This window comes from Telmatherina bonti (genome assembly GCF_933228915.1).
Source record: "Telmatherina bonti genome assembly, chromosome: 5".
Taxonomy (NCBI): Eukaryota; Metazoa; Chordata; class Actinopteri; order Atheriniformes; family Telmatherinidae; genus Telmatherina; species Telmatherina bonti.
The window spans coordinates 6,828,120-6,849,972 of NC_136623.1; the positions used below are offsets into that span (position 1 = coordinate 6,828,120).

General features: G+C 49.9%; 1 protein-coding gene across 1 annotated transcript in view; it reads left to right on the forward strand.

Moving 5' to 3' along the window:
• The first annotated feature begins 1,101 nt into the window (after positions 1-1,101).
• dhx16 (DEAH (Asp-Glu-Ala-His) box polypeptide 16) overlaps positions 1,102-21,853 on the forward strand; it is a 37,809-nt gene continuing 17,057 nt past the window's right edge. Inside the window, exons 1-16 of the mRNA XM_079240118.1 lie at positions 1,102-1,354; positions 2,520-2,722; positions 2,792-3,030; positions 8,163-8,340; positions 8,436-8,492; positions 8,563-8,817; positions 8,896-9,129; positions 10,802-10,993; positions 13,274-13,384; positions 13,456-13,571; positions 13,655-13,865; positions 13,952-14,050; positions 15,332-15,484; positions 15,701-15,841; positions 19,956-20,118; positions 20,198-20,316. Coding sequence (XP_079096244.1) covers positions 2,525-2,722; positions 2,792-3,030; positions 8,163-8,340; positions 8,436-8,492; positions 8,563-8,817; positions 8,896-9,129; positions 10,802-10,993; positions 13,274-13,384; positions 13,456-13,571; positions 13,655-13,865; positions 13,952-14,050; positions 15,332-15,484; positions 15,701-15,841; positions 19,956-20,118; positions 20,198-20,316 — 2,466 coding nt within the window. The 5' untranslated portion in view covers positions 1,102-1,354; positions 2,520-2,524. The remainder of the gene's footprint in view (positions 1,355-2,519; positions 2,723-2,791; positions 3,031-8,162; positions 8,341-8,435; positions 8,493-8,562; positions 8,818-8,895; positions 9,130-10,801; positions 10,994-13,273; positions 13,385-13,455; positions 13,572-13,654; positions 13,866-13,951; positions 14,051-15,331; positions 15,485-15,700; positions 15,842-19,955; positions 20,119-20,197; positions 20,317-21,853) is intronic.

Here is a 21,853-nt window from a genome sequence, read left to right on the forward strand (position 1 = left end):
ACATAAACATTTCTCAAACCAGAAACATTTTTACCAAGATCTGGTTAAATATGGTCTATTTGTCACTATATGTTATAAAAATTAGCCTAATTTGCACTTTGTATAGTAATTAGTAAAGTAATGTCTGATGGTTATTTATGCATAAATAGAAGATAAAGCAGGTAAGCTAAAGCATTTTACATGTTTTAATACAGGTGTTATCCTGGTAAACGTCTCAGGATGTCATCAGCCGTGTATGGACGCCCATATCAACAGTCAGATTCTGGAGAATCAAGGCATTTTCCTCAAATTCAAATTAGAAACACCAAGATAATCTAGAAAGAAGTTAGGGTAAACCCTAACCCTAACCCTATATATTCATGTTTAACCTCCATTGTCATAGAAACTACCAAGACCTTCATGATTTATTTCAAACAAAGGCAGAGTCCCAGGAGAACACGTTATCACAGCTGTTTAGAGCTGGAATAAAACTTATGACCAGAAAACAGCTAAACTAACACAAGACTTGTGATTTGAACTTCTAGCTCACAGAGTTTTTGAAACAAACATCTTTCTTTTTTTACTGTAAGGAAAGAAGAAAAACCCGAAAGTAGAAAAAAAAGAAAAACTAAATAGTTTTTGTTATTATTATTGTTGTTGTTGTTTATATTTGTTGTTTATTACTTATTTCGAACAGTAATTAGATTGTAACTCAAACATAAATATGAAATGACAAAGCAAACAAATTAAAAATGTATTTGTTTTGATTTCTTCACCATTAACTGACTCTGCTCACATAAAATGAAGTTATTAGTCAAACTAAGTGCGCAGCTCGGACTGAAGCTTTTGCCGAGTTTTTGAAACGGACATCTTTCTTTTTTTACTGTAAAGAAAGAATAAAAACAAGAAAAATAGTTTTTATAATTAGAAATGTATTATTTTAAATTTCTTACCCATTAACTGACTCAGCTAACATAAAATGCAGATATTAGTCAAACACAGCTCGGACTGTAGATTTTCACCGTGTTGTTGTTCCTCCAGTGGCAGTAAGCGCCGCCGCCTCTGTCGCAGCCGCGCACTTTGTTGGCAGTTTGTATGTGACGTATTTCCGTTTTACCGTACAGCGTGCGTTTAGCTAAGCTAGCAAAACAAAACTTATTAATCGATATTTTCCACATTTTGTGTTTTCGGTCTAATAAAACCACAAACAGATAGGTTTGCATGGGTGGATACATGCATCCGGTTCGGGGTTTTACCGGGAACCTGTGACACATGACGCAGGCTAACAGCTGATTAGTAGCGGAAGTTAGCTGAGGCGGCTAAGTTTTAGCTTCTTTCATCACACCAGAAACAGTTTTAGGTGTTTTAAAAATCGGTAAGTAAAGCTGGGAACTAGTTTGGTTTTTAAGTGTTGAAAGCAACGTGAAGACCACAGAAACGGAGCGATACGGTCCACTTTCCTGGTCTGTGCGACCGCCTGAGCCTGGCTAGGCTAAGCTAGGCTAGCTGTGTCTGGAGCATCAGAACTTTTCATTATTTATTTTTTTTATTAAGTTTTCAAAAAGTTATTACATGGTTCCGTTTTTACAGAGTGTAATCATGAAGATGATCATTAAAAAGGAACAACAACAGATAAATTAAACAGTATAATACAACGAGAATCAACCAGTGATGTAGTTGTACGGTTTGCACAGATGTAAAGTTTTAGGTTAGTACAGTTAGGTTACTATTAACTGTACAGTTATCTTAGTATAGTTAGGTTAGTACTAACTGTACTAACCTAACTGTACGGTTAGTACAGGGAATCTGAGGTGTTCCCAGGCCAGCCGAGAGATATAATCCCTCCAGCGTGTCCTGGGTCTTCCCCGGGGTCTCCTACCAGAGGGACATGCCTGGAACACCTCACCAGGAGGCATCCTGATCAGATGCCCGAGCCACCTAAACTGGTTCCTCTGATGCGGAGGAGCAGCGGCTCTACTCTGATCTCCTCCCGGATGACTGAGCTCCTCACCCTATCTCTAAGGGAGAGCCCAGCCACCCTGCGGAGGAAACTCATTTCAGCCGCCTGTATACGAGATCTCGTTCTTTCGTCACGACCCACAGCTCATGACCATAGGTGAGGGTAGGAACGTAGATCGACTGGTAAATCGAGAGCTTCGCCTTCTGGCTCAGCTCCTTCTTCACCACGACAGACCGGCGCAGAGTCCGCATTACTGCAGACGCCGCACCGATCCGTCTGTCGACCTCACGCATGAACAAGACCCCGAGATATTTAAACTCCTCCACTTGAGGCAGGACCTGACTCCCGACCCGGAGAGGGAGTCAGGTCGCCGCACCAATCTGTTTGTCAATCTAACTCTCCGTCCATGTTTTATTGGTGTTATTGGTGAATAATTGAAATGTTTACGTACCAGCTGACCAGTTAAAGAATGTTGTGAATGAAGCTGTGAACATTACCACTAAATGTTGGGTTGGAACTACCCTTTAATCTCCACCTGGACTGCAGGTCAGCTTGTTGTTGTGCTCTGTATCCCCGACAGGCACCATGGCCAGTCTGGAGCAGTGGGTGAACGACCGTCTCCACGACATCCTCGGCCTGAGTGACAAATATGTGTCTCAGTTCATGATCGGCATCGCTCGGAAGTCGTCGAGTCCTGATGACTTTGTGAGTCGACTCGAGCAGACGGGGACGATCGACATCGACCAGAGTGTGGCGGACTTTGCAAAGGAGCTCTTTGGAAAGGTAACTTTTAGCAAATCGAGTTGTTGCTTTGTGAAGAAAACAGTAACGAGTCATCGCTGCGTGTCGTAGATTCCTCGTAAGGAGGTCGTAGAGAAACCGTCCCGAGCGATAGAACGGCAAGCCATCGAAATGGAGAAGAAGAATCGGACATACACGCTGCTGGAGGACAGCGACAGCGGAGAGGAGGTGGTGAAGGAGAAACAGAAGGAGAAGAAGAAAAGCAGAGACAAAGACCGAGGAAGCAAGAGGAAGCACATCAGACAGAAGAAAGGCAGCGAGTCTTCCAGTGAGGACGAAGAGATGAAAAGGTAATCCACAGATTTCTACTGATGGATCAGATTATTCTGACATTTTACACTTTATTAATGTTTCTGACCCACATCACAAGTTTAAAATGTCACAACAGACACGTCGTCATCACGTCCTGTTGGTTAAACTCCACCTGAATGGAACCAAGTTACAACTACTGATACTAATACTGTGACTACTGATACTAATACTGTGACTACTGATACTAATACTACGACTACTGATACGGATACTACGACTACTGATACTAATACTACGACTACTGATACTAATACTACGACTACTGATACTAATACTACGACTACTGATACTAATACTACGACTACTGATACTAATACTATGACTACTGATACTAATTCTACTATTACTACTGATAATAATAATAATGATGATGCATTTTACCTATCGGTGTCTTTAAAGACGCTGAAGTCGCCCAACATGATTAGAAACCTCCTTAAACATGAAAACAAACATCATGAAAACACAAACAATCAGATAAAATCCTAAATGAATCGAATTTAAATGAAACTGGAGTCTGAACTGGTGGGTTTACAGAAGTCACTTCCATGTCAGCAGAGAGAGAGAGAGGGGGGGGGTTCCAAAGCTAAAAGAGGACCAGTTTTTCCCCTCTGCTGTGTCCTCGCTGTGGGGTAAGCCAAGTAGAACAGTGTTATAGCCAAGTGGAACAGTGTTATACTAAAGGGCGTTAAGTATTCCAGCGCTGTGTTGGAGGCTTGCAGTGCTTTTATTTTGGAAAAGCAAAAAGACAGTTTAGTAACCAATCAGAAGTCCCGTTAAGCTGTGAAAAGACTTGCAGCGGCAGATTAATGCACACATGACAGATAAGAGATGCTGATGAATAGCTCGTAAACGTAGACGAGGATCTGGCCTCTGCTGTTTTGGGGACTACCGATACCACACTAGTCCAGCTAGCGCATATGTGTTTGATGCTTCAGACACATTTTAAAAGAAATAAATGCCTTGAATTTTAAAATGTGACATTTTAGTTCCACTAAAACAGTGATCCTCACTGTTAATTCAACAAGAACCGCACTCAATATCCCAAGACAAGAGGAGAAACAATTCATTCCCACGCTACGTATCCTGCTACGTTGCCAAATCAGTAACATTCAGCTTCCAGGTCTGTTCCAACATGATCCAGGTCTGTTCCAACATGGTCCAGGTCTGTTCCAACATGGTCCAGGTCTGTTCCAACATGGTCCAGGTCTGTTCCAACATGGTCCAGGTCTGTTCCAACATGGTTCAGGTCTGTTCCAGCATGGTCCAGGTCTGTTCCAGCATGGTCCAGGTCTGTTCCAACATGGTCCAGGTCTGTTCCAACATGGTTCAGGTCTGTTCCGCATGGTTCAGGTCTGTTCCAACATGGTCCAGGTCTGTTCCAACATGGTCCAAGTCTGTTCCGCATGGTTCAGGTCTGTTCCAGCATGGTCCAGGCATGTTCCAACATCGTCCAGGTCTGTTCCAGCATGGTCCAGGTCTGTTCCAACATGGTTCAGGTCTGTTCCAATATGGTCCAGGTCTGTTCCAGCATGGTCCAGGTCTGTTCCAACATGGTCCAGGTCTGTTCCAACATGGTCCAGGTCTGTTCCAACATGGTTCAGGTCTGATCGACATGGTCCAGGTCTGTTCCAGCATGGTCCAGGTCTGTTCCAGTATGGTCCAGGTCTGTTCCAGCATGGTCCAGGTCTGTTCCAACATGGTCCAGGTCTGTTCCAACATGGTCCAGGTCTGTTCCAACATGGTCCAGGTCTGTTCCAACATGGTTCAGGTCTGATCGACATGGTCCTGGTCTGTTCCAGCATGGTCCTGGTCTGTTCCAACATGGTCCAGGTCTGTTCCAACATGGTTCAGGTCTGTTCCACATGGTTCAGGTCTGTTCCACATGGTCCAGGTCTGTTCCAACATGGTCCAGGTCTGTTCCAACATGGTCCAGGTCTGTTCCAACATGGTTCAGGTCTGTTCCACATGGTCCAGGTCTGTTCCAATATGGTCCTGGTCTGTTCCAGCATGGTCCTGGTCTGTTCCAGCATGGTCCAGGTCTGTTCCAACATGGTTCAGGTCTGATCGACATGGTCCAGGTCTGTTCCAGCATGGTCCAGGTCTGTTCCAATATGATCCAGGTCTGTTCCAACATGGTCCAGGTCTGTTCCAACATGGTCCAGGTCTGTTCCAACATGGTCCAGGTCTGTTCCAACATGGTTCAGGTCTGTTCCAGCATGGTCCAGGTCTGTTCCAGCATGGTCCAGGTCTGTTCCAGCATGGTCCAGGTCTGTTCCAACATGGTCCAGGTCTGTTCCAACATGGTTCAGGTCTGTTCCGCATGGTTCAGGTCTGTTCCAACATGGTCCAGGTCTGTTCCAACATGGTCCAAGTCTGTTCCGCATGGTTCAGGTCTGTTCCAGCATGGTCCAGGCATGTTCCAACATCGTCCAGGTCTGTTCCAGCATGGTCCAGGTCTGTTCCAACATGGTTCAGGTCTGTTCCAATATGGTCCAGGTCTGTTCCAGCATGGTCCAGGTCTGTTCCAACATGGTCCAGGTCTGTTCCAACATGGTCCAGGTCTGTTCCAACATGGTTCAGGTCTGATCGACATGGTCCAGGTCTGTTCCAGCATGGTCCAGGTCTGTTCCAGTATGGTCCAGGTCTGTTCCAGCATGGTCCAGGTCTGTTCCAACATGGTCCAGGTCTGTTCCAACATGGTCCAGGTCTGTTCCAACATGGTTCAGGTCTGATCGACATGGTCCTGGTCTGTTCCAGCATGGTCCTGGTCTGTTCCAACATGGTCCAGGTCTGTTCCAACATGGTTCAGGTCTGTTCCACATGGTTCAGGTCTGTTCCACATGGTCCAGGTCTGTTCCAACATGGTCCAGGTCTGTTCCAACATGGTCCAGGTCTGTTCCAACATGGTTCAGGTCTGTTCCACATGGTCCAGGTCTGTTCCAATATGGTCCTGGTCTGTTCCAGCATGGTCCTGGTCTGTTCCAGCATGGTCCAGGTCTGTTCCAACATGGTTCAGGTCTGATCGACATGGTCCAGGTCTGTTCCAGCATGGTCCAGGTCTGTTCCAATATGGTCCAGGTCTGTTCCAACATGGTTCAGGTCTGTTCCACATGGTCCAGGTCTGTTCCAACATGGTCCAGGTCTGTTCCAACATGGTCCAGGTCTGTTCCAACATGGTTCAGGTCTGTTCCACATGGTCCAGGTCTGTTCCACATGGTCCAGGTCTGTTCCAACATGGTCCTGGTCTGTTCCAGTATGGTCCAGGTCTGTTCCAGCATGGTCCAGGTCTGTTCCAACATGGTCCAGGTCTGTTCCAACATGGTTCAGGTCTGTTCCACATGGTCCAAGTCTGTTCCAACATGATCCAGGTCTGTTCCAACATGATCCAGGTCTGTTCCAACATGATCCAGGTCTGTTCCAACATGGTCCAGGTCTGTTCCAGCATGGTCCAGGTCTGTTCCAGCATGGTCCAGGTCTGTTCCAACATGGTCCAGGTCTGTTCCAACATGGTTCAGGTCTGTTCCGCATGGTTCAGGTCTGTTCCAACATGGTCCAGGTCTGTTCCAACATGGTCCAGGTCTGTTCCAACATGGTCCAGGTCTGTTCCAGCATGGTCCAAGTCTGTTCCGCATGGTTCAGGTCTGTTCCAGCATGGTCCAGGCATGTTCCAACATCGTCCAGGTCTGTTCCAGCATGGTCCAGGTCTGTTCCAACATGGTTCAGGTCTGATCGACATGGTCCAGGTCTGTTCCAATATGGTCCAGGTCTGTTCCAGCATGGTCCAGGTCTGTTCCAACATGGTCCAGGTCTGTTCCAACATGGTCCAGGTCTGTTCCAACATGGTTCAGGTCTGATCGACATGGTCCTGGTCTGTTCCAGCATGGTCCTGGTCTGTTCCAACATGGTTCAGGTCTGTTCCACATGGTCCAGGTCTGTTCCAACATGGTCCAGGTCTGTTCCAACATGGTCCAGGTCTGTTCCAACATGGTTCAGGTCTGTTCCACATGGTCCAGGTCTGTTCCAACATGGTCCTGGTCTGTTCCAGCATGGTCCTGGTCTGTTCCAGCATGGTCCTGGTCTGTTCCAGCATGGTCCAGGTCTGTTCCAACATGGTCCAGGTCTGTTCCACATGGTCCAAGTCTGTTCCAACATGGTCCTGGTCTGTTCCAACATGGCCCAGGTCTGTTCCGCATGGTTCAGGTCTGTTCCAACATGGTCCAGGTCTGTTCCGCATGGTCCAGGTCTGTTCCGCATGGTTCAGGTCTGTTCCAGCATGGTCCAGGCATGTTCCAACATGGTCCAGGTCTGTTCCAACATGGTCCAGGTCTGTTCCAGCATGGTCCAGGTCTGTTCCAGCATGGTCCTGGTCTGTTCCAACATGGTCCAAGTCTGTTCCACATGGTCCAGGTCTGTTCCAACATGGTCCAGGTCTGTTCCAACATGGTCCAGGTCTGTTCCAACATGGTCAAAGTTGCAACTTAATGTGACAAACAGTAAAAAATCTAAAAAAAATCAACAGTGTAGCTTAAAACAAGAACATTTGTAAATAACAGAAGGATCTAAACATGTCATGATGAATTTGGTTTCAGCTGAAATCAGCCAAACCTGGCAACTCTGACAGGGTCAGCGAGGGCCGTTAGGACAGCAGAGTTTCTGCAAGCAGCCTGCAGCTCTTGTTTGTGAAGAGAACTAATTAAATATTACAGTCATAACAGCAGTAATAACCATAGTCACTATATTGTCATATAAACACATCTGGTATCGGCAGATATTCAAGTTTCAGGTATCGGTATGGGATCAGAACTCCGTGTTTGTCAGACTCAGGTCCTTCCGTCCCCTTTAGCTTCTGAGTGGGAACGTCTGGACAAGCCGGGGAGACAAAGAGACCTCCTCTGTCTGGTGAACGGGTCGTATAAGACAGCAGGTTGACTTCGGCAGGTTCCCAGTCTGCCCAGCAGTGACGCCGTCTCCCAGTCACTCACCAGTTTGGAGGGACAGCGATTGTGACAGTCTGGCTGTCGGAGCCCCGCTTCAAGCTCCCAGTCCTCCTGCAAAAAAACTCCAGCGGTGAACTCTAGAAGTCTGTGATGCTTTTTTTATGTCATATCAGGGGCAGTGCAGGCCAAGAGGAGCGCAGGTCTGTCAAGAAAGAGGAGGAGGAGGAGGAGTGGGAGAAGGAGGAGAGAGAGCGACTGCAAGACATCGAGGAGAGAGACGCGTTTGCCCAGCGAGTGAGGGAGAAAGACAAAGACAAGACCCGTAACATCGCAGAGAGGACGGACAAAAAGGTGAAAACATCCTCTCTGTTCGGTCTTCCCTCCTCCTCCTCCTCCTCCTCCTCTTCATCGTGCTGCTAGAAACTTCTGCTGCGTTTTGTCTTCAGGCTTATGAAGAAGCTCAGAAGAGGCTGAAGATGGCGGAGGATGATCAGAAGAACATGGTGGGTCAGCGTCCTGCAGACTTGTGCTTCAAAGTCCAACAGAATGTGATGAAGTTTTCTCCGATTGAAGCTGCCGGAGTTGAGGAAGCGTTCCCGTTGGGAATATTTGAAGAAGAGGGAGGCGGAGAAGCTGGAGGACCTGGAAGCAGAGATTGTAGACGACGAGTATCTGTTCTCCTCGGAGGAGCTAACTGAGCGGGAGAAGAGGGACCTGGACTACAAGCGCACCCTCCGGGACCTGGCCAAGGAGTACAAGAAGGCCGGAGCCAAGGAGCAGGAGGAGAGGAAGAACAGGTACTACATGCCGGAAGAGAAGAGGAGGAAGGTAAGAACCAGTGATGTCGCAGAAACAAAAGGAGGTCCGCTCGGATCGCTCCCTTAACCGTCTCCCTCTGCTGAGCAGGACGTGCCACAGAGGGAGCTGGAGCTGGAGGAAACCCCCATGGAGGTGGGAGGAGAGCAGGGCCGCTGGGAGGAGGAGAGGCTGAAGACGGCCTCCCTCAGCTTCGGAGCCAAGAAGGAGCGGGAGCAGGGGGTGAGGCAGGAGCAGGAGAAGTACCAGCTGATCCTGGAGGAGGAGGAGATGATCGACTTCGTCAGCACGGCCATCACCATGAAGGGGACTCGATCCGACAAGGTCAGCGGCTTGTTCTGGTTCCTCTTTCCTCAGTGAGCAGAAACGAAGGAAAATAATGTTCCTCTGTGTGTGGAGCGAAGCCGGCGGGCAGCGGAGGTGCTTCAGGGAGGAGAGCCGCTAAATGGGAGCAGAAAAAGTGGGAATGAGGGAAAACGTGTCGTTTCTGCATTTAACGACGTTAAATGCTGAAGAAATGTCGTCGGCGTTCAGGCTGAGGTACGAGGGATGTGACGATACGCTTTTGTCCCAATTCAATTCCGATTTTTTGGGTGCCCATTAGATTTAAATTGCGATTCTCCCAATTCTATGATCTTGCTGATTTTTGTAGATTATAAACAAAAAAATGTATAAAACTCTCTTTTATGTTCGTCATTTTCCTTGATTTCAATAGGAAAAAACAACCCAGTAGCCAGACCATCATTCTGCTGCCATAACGCCCAAGATGACAAGTTTTCGATTTTTCAATTCGATTTTTCCACCCCTATCAGTTACAGTCATTTATCTCCTGCATCACTTTTACACGTCAGCTGTCTCAAATCTGCACTTTCCAGTGAGTCCGGCTGTTGTTTCCCAAAGCAAAAGTAATCTGATTACACTGGCATGACCGGGATGTCTTCCTGGTGCGAAGCCACCATGTTGCGTTTATGGTCGAGCCGAGTAAGCTCGCCTCGTCATCATCGTGTGGAAGGTCTTCATGGATCTGCAAAGAGATCCTCCTTCGTCTCTACGGAAACTTCAGCCAGTAAAGAAGTTGTTGTTTCCTGTTCTCCAAACCAAAAACCAGTAACAGAAGGTTAAACCAGTGTTTAAGCACAGGAGAACTGGGAGCGATCCAGTAAAACAGCTTGTAGAACCAGCATTAACCCTGCTGTTCCATGATGAGCCACTAGATGGCGGTCTCACCCCTCTGCCTGAGTCCAGTCTGTTCCTCGGCTTGCTCCATCAAACCGAGTTATTAGCCCATCGGTTACCATGGCGACTTATCCTGCTCCAGACCCGACGTGAGCATGGTTTACTCCCAGTGAGACGTAACATGTTTTCATGTCTGCTTTCTTCTTGCATGTCAAAGTTTATTTCCTGAGTGGCGACGATTGCAGCCGCTCTGCTGGTGAGACTTAACGTCTGTTTAGAAGCGTCGGTAGAGAGGAAGGGTCATCATCGTCCCTCGGGCTCACCACGCCCACATCAACTTAATAGATGACCTAAGATGAAGACGCAACGCTACAAGGTCTGGTTTTCAGCACAAACATGTGCTTCCATCAGCAGTATGAGATAAAATCCTCATTGATCCACTGAGGTGACGTTAGGCTGGACAAGTCAGGAGCAGCAACTTTTCCATGTCAGCGTAAGTTAACGTGTGATCGGCTGAGCGACACCTGGCTGGACCTGGTCGCTGGGATACAGCCGGTCAGGCCGCGCTGTCGCCTCTCACCCCGCGTAACGTCGCTGATGTTTGCAGGTTGCAGTTCAGTGCTCTCTATCCTGAAGAAATAACCTGGAACTCTCAGAGGGGAACATCCAAGCGTCTCTTTCCTTTGCTTTAGAGAGAAAACTCTCAGTAACCATCAAGTAACTGAAGATGTTTGCTAGCAGGATGTAAGATACGTTCTCTTCCGTCAGTGTAAACCTCTACTCTGGCTCCCGCATGGTGTGTTTTCCTCTGACCGTCCAGGATCAGGAGGCGCCGGCTCTGTCTCAGGCCGAGCTGAAGAAACAGAGCATGCAGGAGGTCCGACGCAGCCTGCCCATCTTTCCCTACAGAGACGACCTGCTGGCCGCCATCAACGAGCACCAGATCCTGGTCGTCGAAGGGGAAACGGGCTCAGGAAAGACCACCCAGATCCCACAGTACCTCCTGGAGGATGTAAGTCTGAATGGCATGATGGGAACACAACTGCTGACGTGTTGTACTTTACAGAACAGACGTTTTATCCAGCAGAACTTTAATCACAAAATAGATCCAAACAACGAAGCTGATCATAAATGAATTGTAGAATTAACTCTGGGGAGTCATTTCATTTTATTTTTAATTGATCTTTGAATCATTTTTAATATAATTTAATTTATTTATTTAATTTTAATTGTCAATTTAATTTCATTTTAATTCTTCATTTACTGCGATGGACTGGCGAGCTGTCCAGGGTGTACCCTGCCTGTCGCCCAAAGCCAGCTGGGATAGGCTCCAGCTTCCCCGCGACCCTGAATTGGAATGAGCGGTTCAGAAAAGGAATGAATGAATGATTCTTCATTCAATTTTCAGATCAATTATATTTTTAATTTGATTTTTAAATAATTTTTAGTTCATTTTAATTTAAATGTTAATTTATCTAATTTTTATTTAATTTTAAAATAATTCTTAGTTTATTTAATTTTAATTGTCAATTTAATTTAATTTTAATTCTTCATTTAATTTTTAGATAAATTACATTTAATTTGATTTTTAAATAATTTTAAATTAATTTAAATATAAATGTAAATTTTTCTCATTTTTAATTTAATTTTTTTTAAAAATTCTTAATTGATTTAATTTTAACTGTCAATTTAATTTTGTTTTATTTCTTCTTTTAATTTTTAGATAAATTACATTTTTGTTTAATTATTTAAATTTTAATTTAATTTAATTTAATTTAGGCTAGGCTGCTGTAAAATCTGTCAGAGCAGGGCGTTTCCGTTGTCCGATCAGTTCGACATTCATACTTTTATTTTCTAGTTTTTGCTTCATGAAACGGTGTTTCAACAGGAAACAGACTTCCAGCCTCGTCACGATGTAAAGATTCTTCTTCTGCATTTTCTGCACGTTTGATGAAAAATAGATATTCTCCCGTTTCTCCGCTGGTACTGGTGCTGGTGCTGGTACTGGTACTGGTGCTGGTGCTGGTACTGCTGTTGGTACTGGTACTGGTGCTGGTGCTGGTACTGGTACTGGTGCTGGTACTGGTGCTGGTGCTGGTACTGGTACTGGTGCTGGTGCTGGTACTGGTACTGGTGCTGGTACTGGTGCTGGTGCTGGTACTGGTACTGGTGCTGGTGCTGGTACTGGTACTGGTGCTGGTGCTGGTACTGGTACTGGTGCTGGTACTGGTGCTGGTGCTGGTGCTGGTGCTGGTGCTGGTACTGGTACTGGTGCTGGTACTGGTGCTGGTGCTGGTACTGGTACTGGTGCTGGTGCTGGTACTGCTGTTGGTACTGGTGCTGGTGCTGGTGCTGGTACTGCTGTTGGTACTGGTACTGGTGCTGTGCTGGTGCTGGTACTGGTGCTGGTGCTGGTACTGGTGCTGGTACTGCTGTTGGTACTGGTGCTGGTGCTGGTGTTGGTACTGGTGCTGGTGCTGGTGTTTGTACTGGTGCTGGTACTGGTGCTGGTGCTGGTGTTGGTACTGGTGCTGGTGCTGGTGTTGGTACTGGTGCTGGTGCTGGTGTTTGTACTGGTGCTGGTACTGGTGCTGGTACTGCTGTTGGTACTGGTGCTGGTGTTTGTACTGGTGCTGGTGCTGGTACTGCTGTTGGTGCTGGTACTGGTGCTGGTACTGCTGTTGGTGCTGGTACTGGTACTGGTGCTGGTACTGCTGTTGGTACTGGTACTGGTGCTGTGCTGGTGCTGGTACTGGTGCTGGTACTGCTGTTGGTGCTGGTACTGGTACTGGTGCTGGTACTGCTGTTGGTACTGGTACTGGTGCTGTGCTGGTGCTGGTACTGGTGCTGTGCTGGTGCTGGTACTGGTGCTGGTGCTGGTACTGCTGTTGGTACTGGTGCTGTGCTGGTGCTGGTGCTGGTACTGGTGCTGTGCTGGTGCTGGTACTGGTGCTGGTGCTGGTACTGGTGTTTGTACTGGTGCTGGTACTGGTGTTTGTACTGGTGCTGGTGTTGGTGCTGGTACTGGTGTTTGTACTGGTGCTGGTACTGGTGTTTGTACTGGTGCTGGTACTGGTGTTTGTACTGGTGCTGGTGTTGGTGCTGGTACTGGTGTTTGTACTGGTGCTGGTACTGGTTTGCTTTGGATCAAACCGACTTCAGTTCAGACGCGTCATTTCTCCGTCCCGTCAACGCAGCCTGGTTTTCACCGCATGTCGCCTAACCAGAGTCGTTCCGGAGCTTTGTCTTTGTGTGACCCGTCAGATGACTGTATGACTCGCTCCGCCTGCAGGGCTACACTGAAGGCGGGATGAAGATCGGCTGCACGCAGCCTCGCCGGGTGGCGGCCATGTCGGTGGCGGCCAGAGTGGCGGAAGAAATGAGCGTCAAGCTGGGCAACGAGGTGAGTTTGGCTCATTTAGCGTTCAGAACGAAGCTGTTGGGTGTCTTTCTGATGTCCCGAACCCCGTCCAGGTGGGATACAGCATTCGCTTTGAGGACTGCACGTCGGAGAGGACCGTGCTGAAGTACATGACGGACGGCATGCTGCTACGGGAGTTCCTCACCGAGCCCGACCTGGCCAGCTACAGGTAGCGCCGCTTCCTGAAGTCGCTTTTACACAAACAGCGAGTTAAACGCACCGGAGATGAACTTTGCCTTCCTGTCCCCGCAGCGTGATCATCATCGACGAAGCCCACGAGCGAACGCTCCACACCGACATCCTGTTTGGCCTCATAAAGGACATCGCCAGGTTCCGATCGGACCTGAAGGTGCTGGTCGCCAGCGCCACTCTGGACACGGAGCGCTTCTCCTGCTTCTTCGACGACGCTCCTGTTTTCAGGATTCCTGGCAGGAGGTTCCCCGTAGACATTTTCTACACCAAAGTAAGGCCGTGGATTGGTCGGTTTGTCGGCAGAAAGACGAACTTTCAGGTTCGCAGAGTCTAAAGTTGCATGTTGGCGCTGTTCAGGCTCCAGAGGCAGATTACCTGGAAGCATGTGTGGTGTCGGTGCTGCAGATCCACGTCACCCAGCCTCCTGGAGATATCCTGGTCTTCCTCACTGGGCAGGTACGGTTTACAGCAAACACAGCAGGGAGTATTGATCACATTGATCCAGAGATGTTGCTGCGTCTCATCATTCATGCTCGGAGTTCAGATGGAGACGGAGTGTTTAGTCCGTTTTCAGGTCCCTGCAGATGGAAGGGATCAGACCAGGCGAACTCAAGAAAATGTCTTCAAACAAATCCCTTCATATCTTTATTATCTTCTTAGATGTGAGTTAATTCACCGTTTTATCGATTCATGATGATGCAACAGATTTAATGACGACTCGTAAATGTGCAAAATGATTATTTTACATCATGACGACAGAAAAGCAGCTGGAAAAAGCTGCCAGACCATAAAGTTCTGTCCGCCGTACGGAGACTTTACGAGGACGGACTTCCAGACAAACGATAAACAACAGCGATAGAGGAAGCTAGCAGCTAGCCCTGCAGCTAGTGCAGCAGCTAGTTCTGCAGCTAGCGCTGCAGCTAGCCCTGCAGCTAGCCCTGCAGCTAGTTCTGCAGCTAGCGCTGCAGCTAGCCCTGCAGCTAGCCCTGCAGCTAGTTCTGCAGCTAGCGCTGCAGCTAGCCCTGCAGCTAGTTCTGCAGCTAGCCCTGCAGCTAGCCCTGCAGCTAGTGCAGCAGCTAGTTCTGCAGCTAGCGCTGCAGCTAGCCCTGCAGCTAGTTCTGCAGCTAGCGCTGCAGCTAGCCCTGCAGCTAGCCCTGCAGCTAGTTCTGCAGCTAGCGCTGAAGCTAGCCCTGCAGCTAGCGCTACTGCTACTGATCCTGAGATTTCCTTATTGGCCTGAAGGCAGCATTTGGAAACATTCTGGTTTTTAAGGACGAGAGAAGAGACGAGACTTCCTGCAGATGGAAGATATTTAAGCCAAAATAAAATCCAACATTAAATCTCCAAACAAGTGACAGCCGCTCCGTTCAGCCCAGTCAGAGGAGCTGGTTGTTGCTAACTGTTGCTAACACTCGTTTCCATTTATGGACAATATAAAAACATGTTGATTATTTATGGTTTTACACAAATAAAACCCAGTGAAGACAAATAGTTTGGTTACATGAATTATTGGACACTGGATGGAGTGAAAAGGAGCCACACAGTGAGAATAAAACCTGGACGGATGCAGGAAAATCGTTAATAATGGAATCGTGCAGTGCCTAAGATGGCGCTCCATGTGGAGCTTTCTGTGTTTCTGCGTTTCTGTGTTGGTCTTATGAACCTGAGAGACGCCGTCCAAGCGAACACAAAGCGAGCTCGGAGCTCTGCTGATGTCTGAATGTTTGTTTCTGGCAGGAGGAGATCGAAGCGTGCTGCGAGCTGCTCCAGGAGAGGTGCCGGCGGCTCGGGTCGAAGATCGCCGAGCTGCTGGTCCTTCCCATCTACGCCAACCTGCCGTCTGACATGCAGGCAAAGATCTTCAGTCCTACTCCTCCCGGCGCCCGGAAGGTGCGTCGTCTTTCTCTGAAGCTGTCGCTGTTTCACCTCACATGTAGGAAGTCACTAAACTCAGCAGAAAAGGTTTTAAACTGTTAGAACAGGTTAAATCAGGTGTTTCCTGCAGCAACCGGCGGGATTTTTCTTCTTTACGCTTTCTGTTTCCCACTCCAGAGCTGTAATTTCACCACATCTTCCTTCTCTTTGTTTGCTTCCTATCAACCCAAGGTGGTGGTGGCCACCAACATAGCAGAGACGTCTCTGACCATAGACGGCATCATCTACGTCATCGATCCCGGCTTCTGCAAACAGAAAAGCTACAACGCCCGCACGGGCATGGAGTCGCTCATCGTTACGCCCTGCTCGCGGGTAACTCCTTCTTTTTGATGTTTAACCAGCAGGAAGTGTGTCCAGAAGTCCAGACGCCACACATTCACTTGTTTTCATTTTTTTTAAAAAAGACTCAAGTTGGAAAATATCTCAGATTTTTTATGGTTTTACTGAAGAAATGAACAAATAAGAGAAGAAATGTTCAGTATTTGTAGATAAGCTTGTGAATCTGTTATTAGAACAAGCAGTTCCATGTGGAACCGCTCTTTTCTGTCTGCGTTGCTGTAAATCGTCAGAGTGAAGCATCCTATAGAAGATCTTTGTGTCCTGCAGAGTTCTGCACATTGACTGGTTAATTTGAGCCAGGTGTGTTGGAGCAGGGACACACAGACAGCCTGCAGGGTTGTGGCCCTTGAGGACGTGTCTTAGTCCACTCTGGCCTCTGGATTGTCCAGAGCGGAGCAGCTCAGATTGTCCGGTGTCTGCGGGAACGAGTGATGTTTTGGCTCGATGCAGACTCTGTCAGGCCTTCTGCACGTCTTTGCAGTTTCCTCCAAACACTGTAGCTTTGACCAATCACAGCTCTCCTCCTCGTCACCTGACACAGGTACGTTATGGCGTTAACTTTCCGGTCATTAACGTGCAGACGTGCTGTCTGATGGTGGTGCCGGATGCTTCCCCGTCAACTTATTTCAATGAACAATGTTAACATTTTTCAAGAAGAAGAGAATTTTTTTCCAAGGAAATGAAAACCTGCAACTTTTGCTGCATCGTTTTATAAAAGGAGCTAAAAAATCCAACGTTTAGTTTGTAAAACGGGGTCGGCGTGTTCCTCGCCAGCAGATACGCTGCCTGATGCCCGTTTTATCGTCCTGAATACGAAGGTTCGTTTGTTCCCCTCAACGTGAAGCTGTTTCTGTTCAGCTGCTCTTATTTAGCTGCTTTTACCAGATATTTCTCCTCATGGAGGAGTTCCAGGATGTGTTTGGAGGAGTTCCCAGCTCATCTGCCAGGGATGATTGGGGTTCATCATGCGGGGAGGAGGACGCTGCAGAAGTAGCTGAGCTGGAGGGCAAAACGTCTCCCTTCGCTGGTCCGTCTCCTTCGAACCCTCTCAGGTGGAGATTAGGACTGAAGAAGCTCCTCCTGAGGAGTCTGTGTGTCTGGCGACAGACGTTAGTGATGTGTTTGGCAAAGCGTCGCCTGAGGTGCTTCTGACGAGGATGATTCTGGTTGTCTGGATGATCCTCGGGGTCGAAGCAGGAGGAGCTGGCCTGAAAGCACCAGGAGGAGCTGGCCTGAAAGCACCAGGAGGAGCTGGCCTGAAAGCACCAGGAGGAGCTGGCCTGAAAGCACCAGGAGGAGCTGGCCTGAAAGCACCAGGAGGAGCTGGCCCGAAAGCACCAGGAGGAGCTGGCCCGAAAGCACCAGGAGGAGCTGGCCCGAAAGCACCAGGAGGAGCTGGCCCGGAAGCACCAGGAGGAGCTGGCCCGGAAGCACCAGGAGGAGCTGGCCTGAAAGCACCAGGAGGAGCTGGCCCGAAAGCACCAGGAGGAGCCGGCCTGAAAGCACCAGGAGGAGCCGGCCTGAAAGCACCAGGAGGAGCCGGCCCGGAAGCACCAGGAGGAGCTGGCCTGAAAGCACCAGGAGGAGCTGGCCCGGATGCATCAGGAGGAGCTGGCCCGGAAGCACCAGGAGGAGCTGGCCCGGATGCATCAGGAGGAGCTGGCCCGGATGCATCAGGAGGAGCTGGCCCGGAAGCACCAGGAGGAGCTGGCCTGAAAGCACCAGGAGGAGCTGGCCTGAAAGCACCAGGAGGAGCTGGCCTGAAAGCATCAGGAGGAGCTGGCCCGGAAGCACCAGGAGGAGCTGGCCTGAAAGCACCAGGAGGAGCTGGCCTGAAAGCACCAGGAGGAGCTGGCCTGAAAGCACCAGGAGGAGCTGGCCTGAAAGCACCAGGAGGAGCTGGCCTGAAAGCACCAGGAGGAGCTGGCCTGAAAGCACCAGGAGGAGCTGGCCTGAAAGCACCAGGAGGAGCTGGCCTGAAAGCACCAGGAGGAGCTGGCCCGGATGCATCAGGAGGAGCTGGCCCGGAAGCACCAGGAGGAGCTGGCCTGAAAGCACCAGGAGGAGCTGGCCTGAAAGCACCAGGAGGAGCTGGCCTGAAAGCATCAGGAGGAGCTGGCCCGGATGCATCAGGAGGAGCTGGAGCATCAGGAGGAGCTGGCCTGGAGGCATCAGGAGGAGCTGGAGCATCAGGAGGAGCTGGAGCATCAGGAGGAGCTGGCCTGGAGGCATCAGGAGGAGCTGGAGCATCAGGAGGAGCTGGCCTGGAGGCATCAGGAGGAGCTGGCCCGGAATCACCAGGAGCAGCAGGAGGAGGGATGATGAGCATTAGGGATAGGAAAATCGAATCGAATCGAAAAATCGGATATTGATATTTTTTTTCTCCACAATTTTAAAATCGATTTTTTTTTTTTGTTAAAAAATCAGGTTTTTTTTTCCAAATAAATAAAATTATTCCGCGATAAAATTTTTGTCATTTTTATTGTTTTTATTGATCTTTTTACGTGTCTTCTTGGGCATTATAGCAGCAGAGTGATGGTCTGGCTGCTGGGTTGCTTTTTTCTCATTAAAATGAAGAAAAATGACGAGTTTTATACATTTTTTTTTTGTTTACAAAAATCAGCAATATCGCAGAATTGTGAAAATCACAATTTAAATCGAATCGGCACCCAAAAATATAGGAATCGAATCGGGACAAAAGCATGTTGTCACAACCCTAATGAGCAGATACCTGAGAAAGATGTGTATCTGTGGTACTTTATTGTCTGAAAACGACCTCATTCTTCTCTCTTCCACAAAGCCGTCCGTCTCTTTCAGCACATTTCTGATGTTTAAACTCTGGACTTCATGTAAACCGCACCACAACGCGGTTTTTCATCTCATCTCCGGCGTGTTTGGTCCTGAAAAGCCGACATTTACAACCAGGAAGTCTGCAGTATCCGTTTCCGTCTCTTCCAGGAAGGTGTCGGAGTTTATCGTTCTGACAGTACAAGCGTCCAGAAACTCCGCCGATGGTTGGGTTCTGGCTTTTGTTCCTTCCTCCTCCTAACGTCCACATCATTCCCGGACCCGAGGTCTGGCGGCGCTTTGTGAAATGGGTCACGTTGGCTGTCAGGCGTGGTGCTTTGTGAAGTGGACACACATCTCCTTCAGCTCAGACAGCTTTACATTTTATCAGCAGAACGGAGCCACAAGTTTCCTCCTTCAGTATTTGTATCGGCTGCAGTTGACTGGGAACAAACTGGTCTGAACTTTCGGTGCTTCGTTTCACCGGCAGAATGTTGTTTATTAATCTTCATGTTGAGCGCGTGTGTCTTTCATGCAGGAGGCAGCCTGATACCTGCAGGACAGCGATGAATGTCCCATTGTTGGGACGGGCTTGGCGGGGCTGCAGTTACCTTTCCAACAGGTTACATAACATCGCTTTGTTGTGACACCAGTTTACTGGCTGCTGACGGGGTTTAAAGCGAGACCCGAAGCTCTCAGCCAGCGTGGCTCGTACCAGCAGCTGCTTTAGACACCAGTTCTTCTGTGTCCACGTCGTGTTGCTGCCGCCATGTTGCTGCAGCTGTTAGATGTGTCCCTGCTCCAGCACGCCTGAACCGGCTCTGCAGAGTTCTGCAACCAACCGCTGTTGCAGGAGGGATGCATCTAAAAGTTGCATGGTTTTAGATCTAAAAGACCAGACTCAGGCACAGTGGACCAGCATGGAGAGTCTGGTAAATTGATGCACACAGAGATGAATGCACCGCAGTGTTTGGAACAGCGGTGTGCAGCTTCCTGAAACTATGCAAATAATGACGGGAGTTTATCCCAGTCTCAGCAGTCGCTGCTGAATAACTCACAGAGTTGGTTTCATATCGCACGGCATGATTCCTGCTAGTTCCTGAAGTGGATTTTGAGGTCTGGATGTTCCAGACTCTGACCTCTGATAAGTGTTTGCCTTTGCTTTAACTGCTCGGCGTCTGTGTTAGAGTGTAGAAGCCTTCCCCAGTCAGGCTTCTACACTCTACTTCATACATGTTGGGTTTAACATCAGTCTGAAAAACCTCAGATCACTCAGCCGTCCTCTGTGATTTCCCATCAGGCTTCAGCCAATCAGAGAGCGGGACGTGCAGGCAGAGTGGCTGCTGGGAAATGTTTCCGGCTCTACACGGCCTGGGCCTTCAAACACGAGATGGAGGAAACCACCGTGCCCGAGATCCAGAGGACCAACCTGGGAAACGTTGTCCTGCTTCTGAAGAGTTTAGGTGAGGAGAGGTCGGCGTTGCCATGACGGCGCAGTTGGAGCGGCGAGTCCTGATCATCCTGTTTGTTTTGCTTGTGCAGGCATCAACGACCTCATCCACTTCGACTTCATGGACCCGCCTCCTCATGAGACCCTGGTGTTGGCGCTGGAGCAGCTCTACGCTCTGGGAGCACTCAACCACCTGGGGGAGCTCACAAAGGTGCAAACTTAGTGTCGCTACAAGGCGCTTGACAGGAGTCCGTCCTTCTCCTGCCGGCTTCAGGCTGCAGGACTTTCTCCTCCCTGAGTATCCGTCTGCGTCTGGAGCTAAGGGAGGTGCGCCGTAGGTGGTCCGTAAAGGCCGACACAAACGCTGAAGGCGTTCAACCGTCGCTGCTGCTGTGTCTGCTAAAGCGTCAGGGTGGAAACAAACTGACAGAAAACCAGATTCCCACCGAACGTCTTAGCTAAACGACTGCTGCAAGCAGCGTGGAACCCCGGCAGTGTGCTGCAAGCGGCGCGGAACCCCGGCAGTGTGCTGCAAGCAGCGTGGAACCCCGGCAGTGTGCTGCAAGCGGGCCGGAACCCGGCAGTGTGCTGCGAGCGGCGATAAACCCCGGCAGTGTGCTGCAAGCGGGCCGGAACCCGGCAGTGTGCTGCGAGCGGCGATAAACCCCGGCAGTGTGCTGCAAGCGGGCCGGAACCCGGCAGTGTGCTGCGAGCTGCGATAAACCCCGGCAGTGTGCTGCGAGCTGCGATAAACCCCGGCAGTGTGCTGCGAGCGGCGATAAACCCCGGCAGTGTGCTGCGAGCTGCGATAAACCCCGGCAGTGTGCTGCGAGCGGCGATAAACCCCGGCAGTGTGCTGCGAGCTGCGATAAACCCCAGCAGTGTGCTGCGAGCGGCGATAAACCCCGGCAGTGTGCTGCGAGCGGCGATAAACCCCGGCAGTGTGCTGCGAGCGGCGATAAACCCCGGCAGTGTGCTGCGAGCGGCGATAAACCCCGGCAGTGTGCTGCGAGCGGCGATAAACCCCGGCAGTGTGCTGCGAGCTGCGATAAACCCCAGCAGTGTGCTGCGAGCTGCGATAAACCCCGGCAGTGTGCTGCGAGCGGCGATAAACCCCGGCAGTGTGCTGCGAGCGGCGATAAACCCCGGCAGTGTGCTGCGAGCGGCGATAAACCCCGGCAGTGTGCTGCGAGCGGCGATAAGCCCCGGCAGTGTGCTGCGAGCGGCGATAAACCCCGGCAGTGTGCTGCGAGCGGCGATAAGCCCCGGCAGTGTGCTGCGAGCTGCGATAAACCCCGGCAGTGTGCTGCGAGCGGCGATAAGCCCCGGCAGTGTGCTGCGAGCGGCGATAAACCCCGGCAGTGTGCTGCGAGCGGCGATAAACCCCGGCAGTGTGCTGCGAGCGGCGATAAACCCCGGCAGTGTGCTGCGAGCGGCGATAAACCCCGGCAGTGTGCTGCGAGCGGCGATAAGCCCCGGCAGTGTGCTGCGAGCGGCGATAAACCCCGGCAGTGTGCTGCGAGCGGCGATAAACCCCGGCAGTGTGCTGCGAGCGGCGATAAACCCCGGCAGTGTGCTGCGAGCGGCGCGGAACCCCGGCAGTGTGCTGCAAGCTGCGCGGAACCCGGCAGTGTGCTGCAAGCTGCGCGGAACCCGGCAGTGTGCTGCAAGCGGCGCAGAACCCCGGCAGTGTGCTGCGAGCGGGCCGGAACCCGGCAGTGTGCTGCGAGCGGCGCGGAACCCCGGCA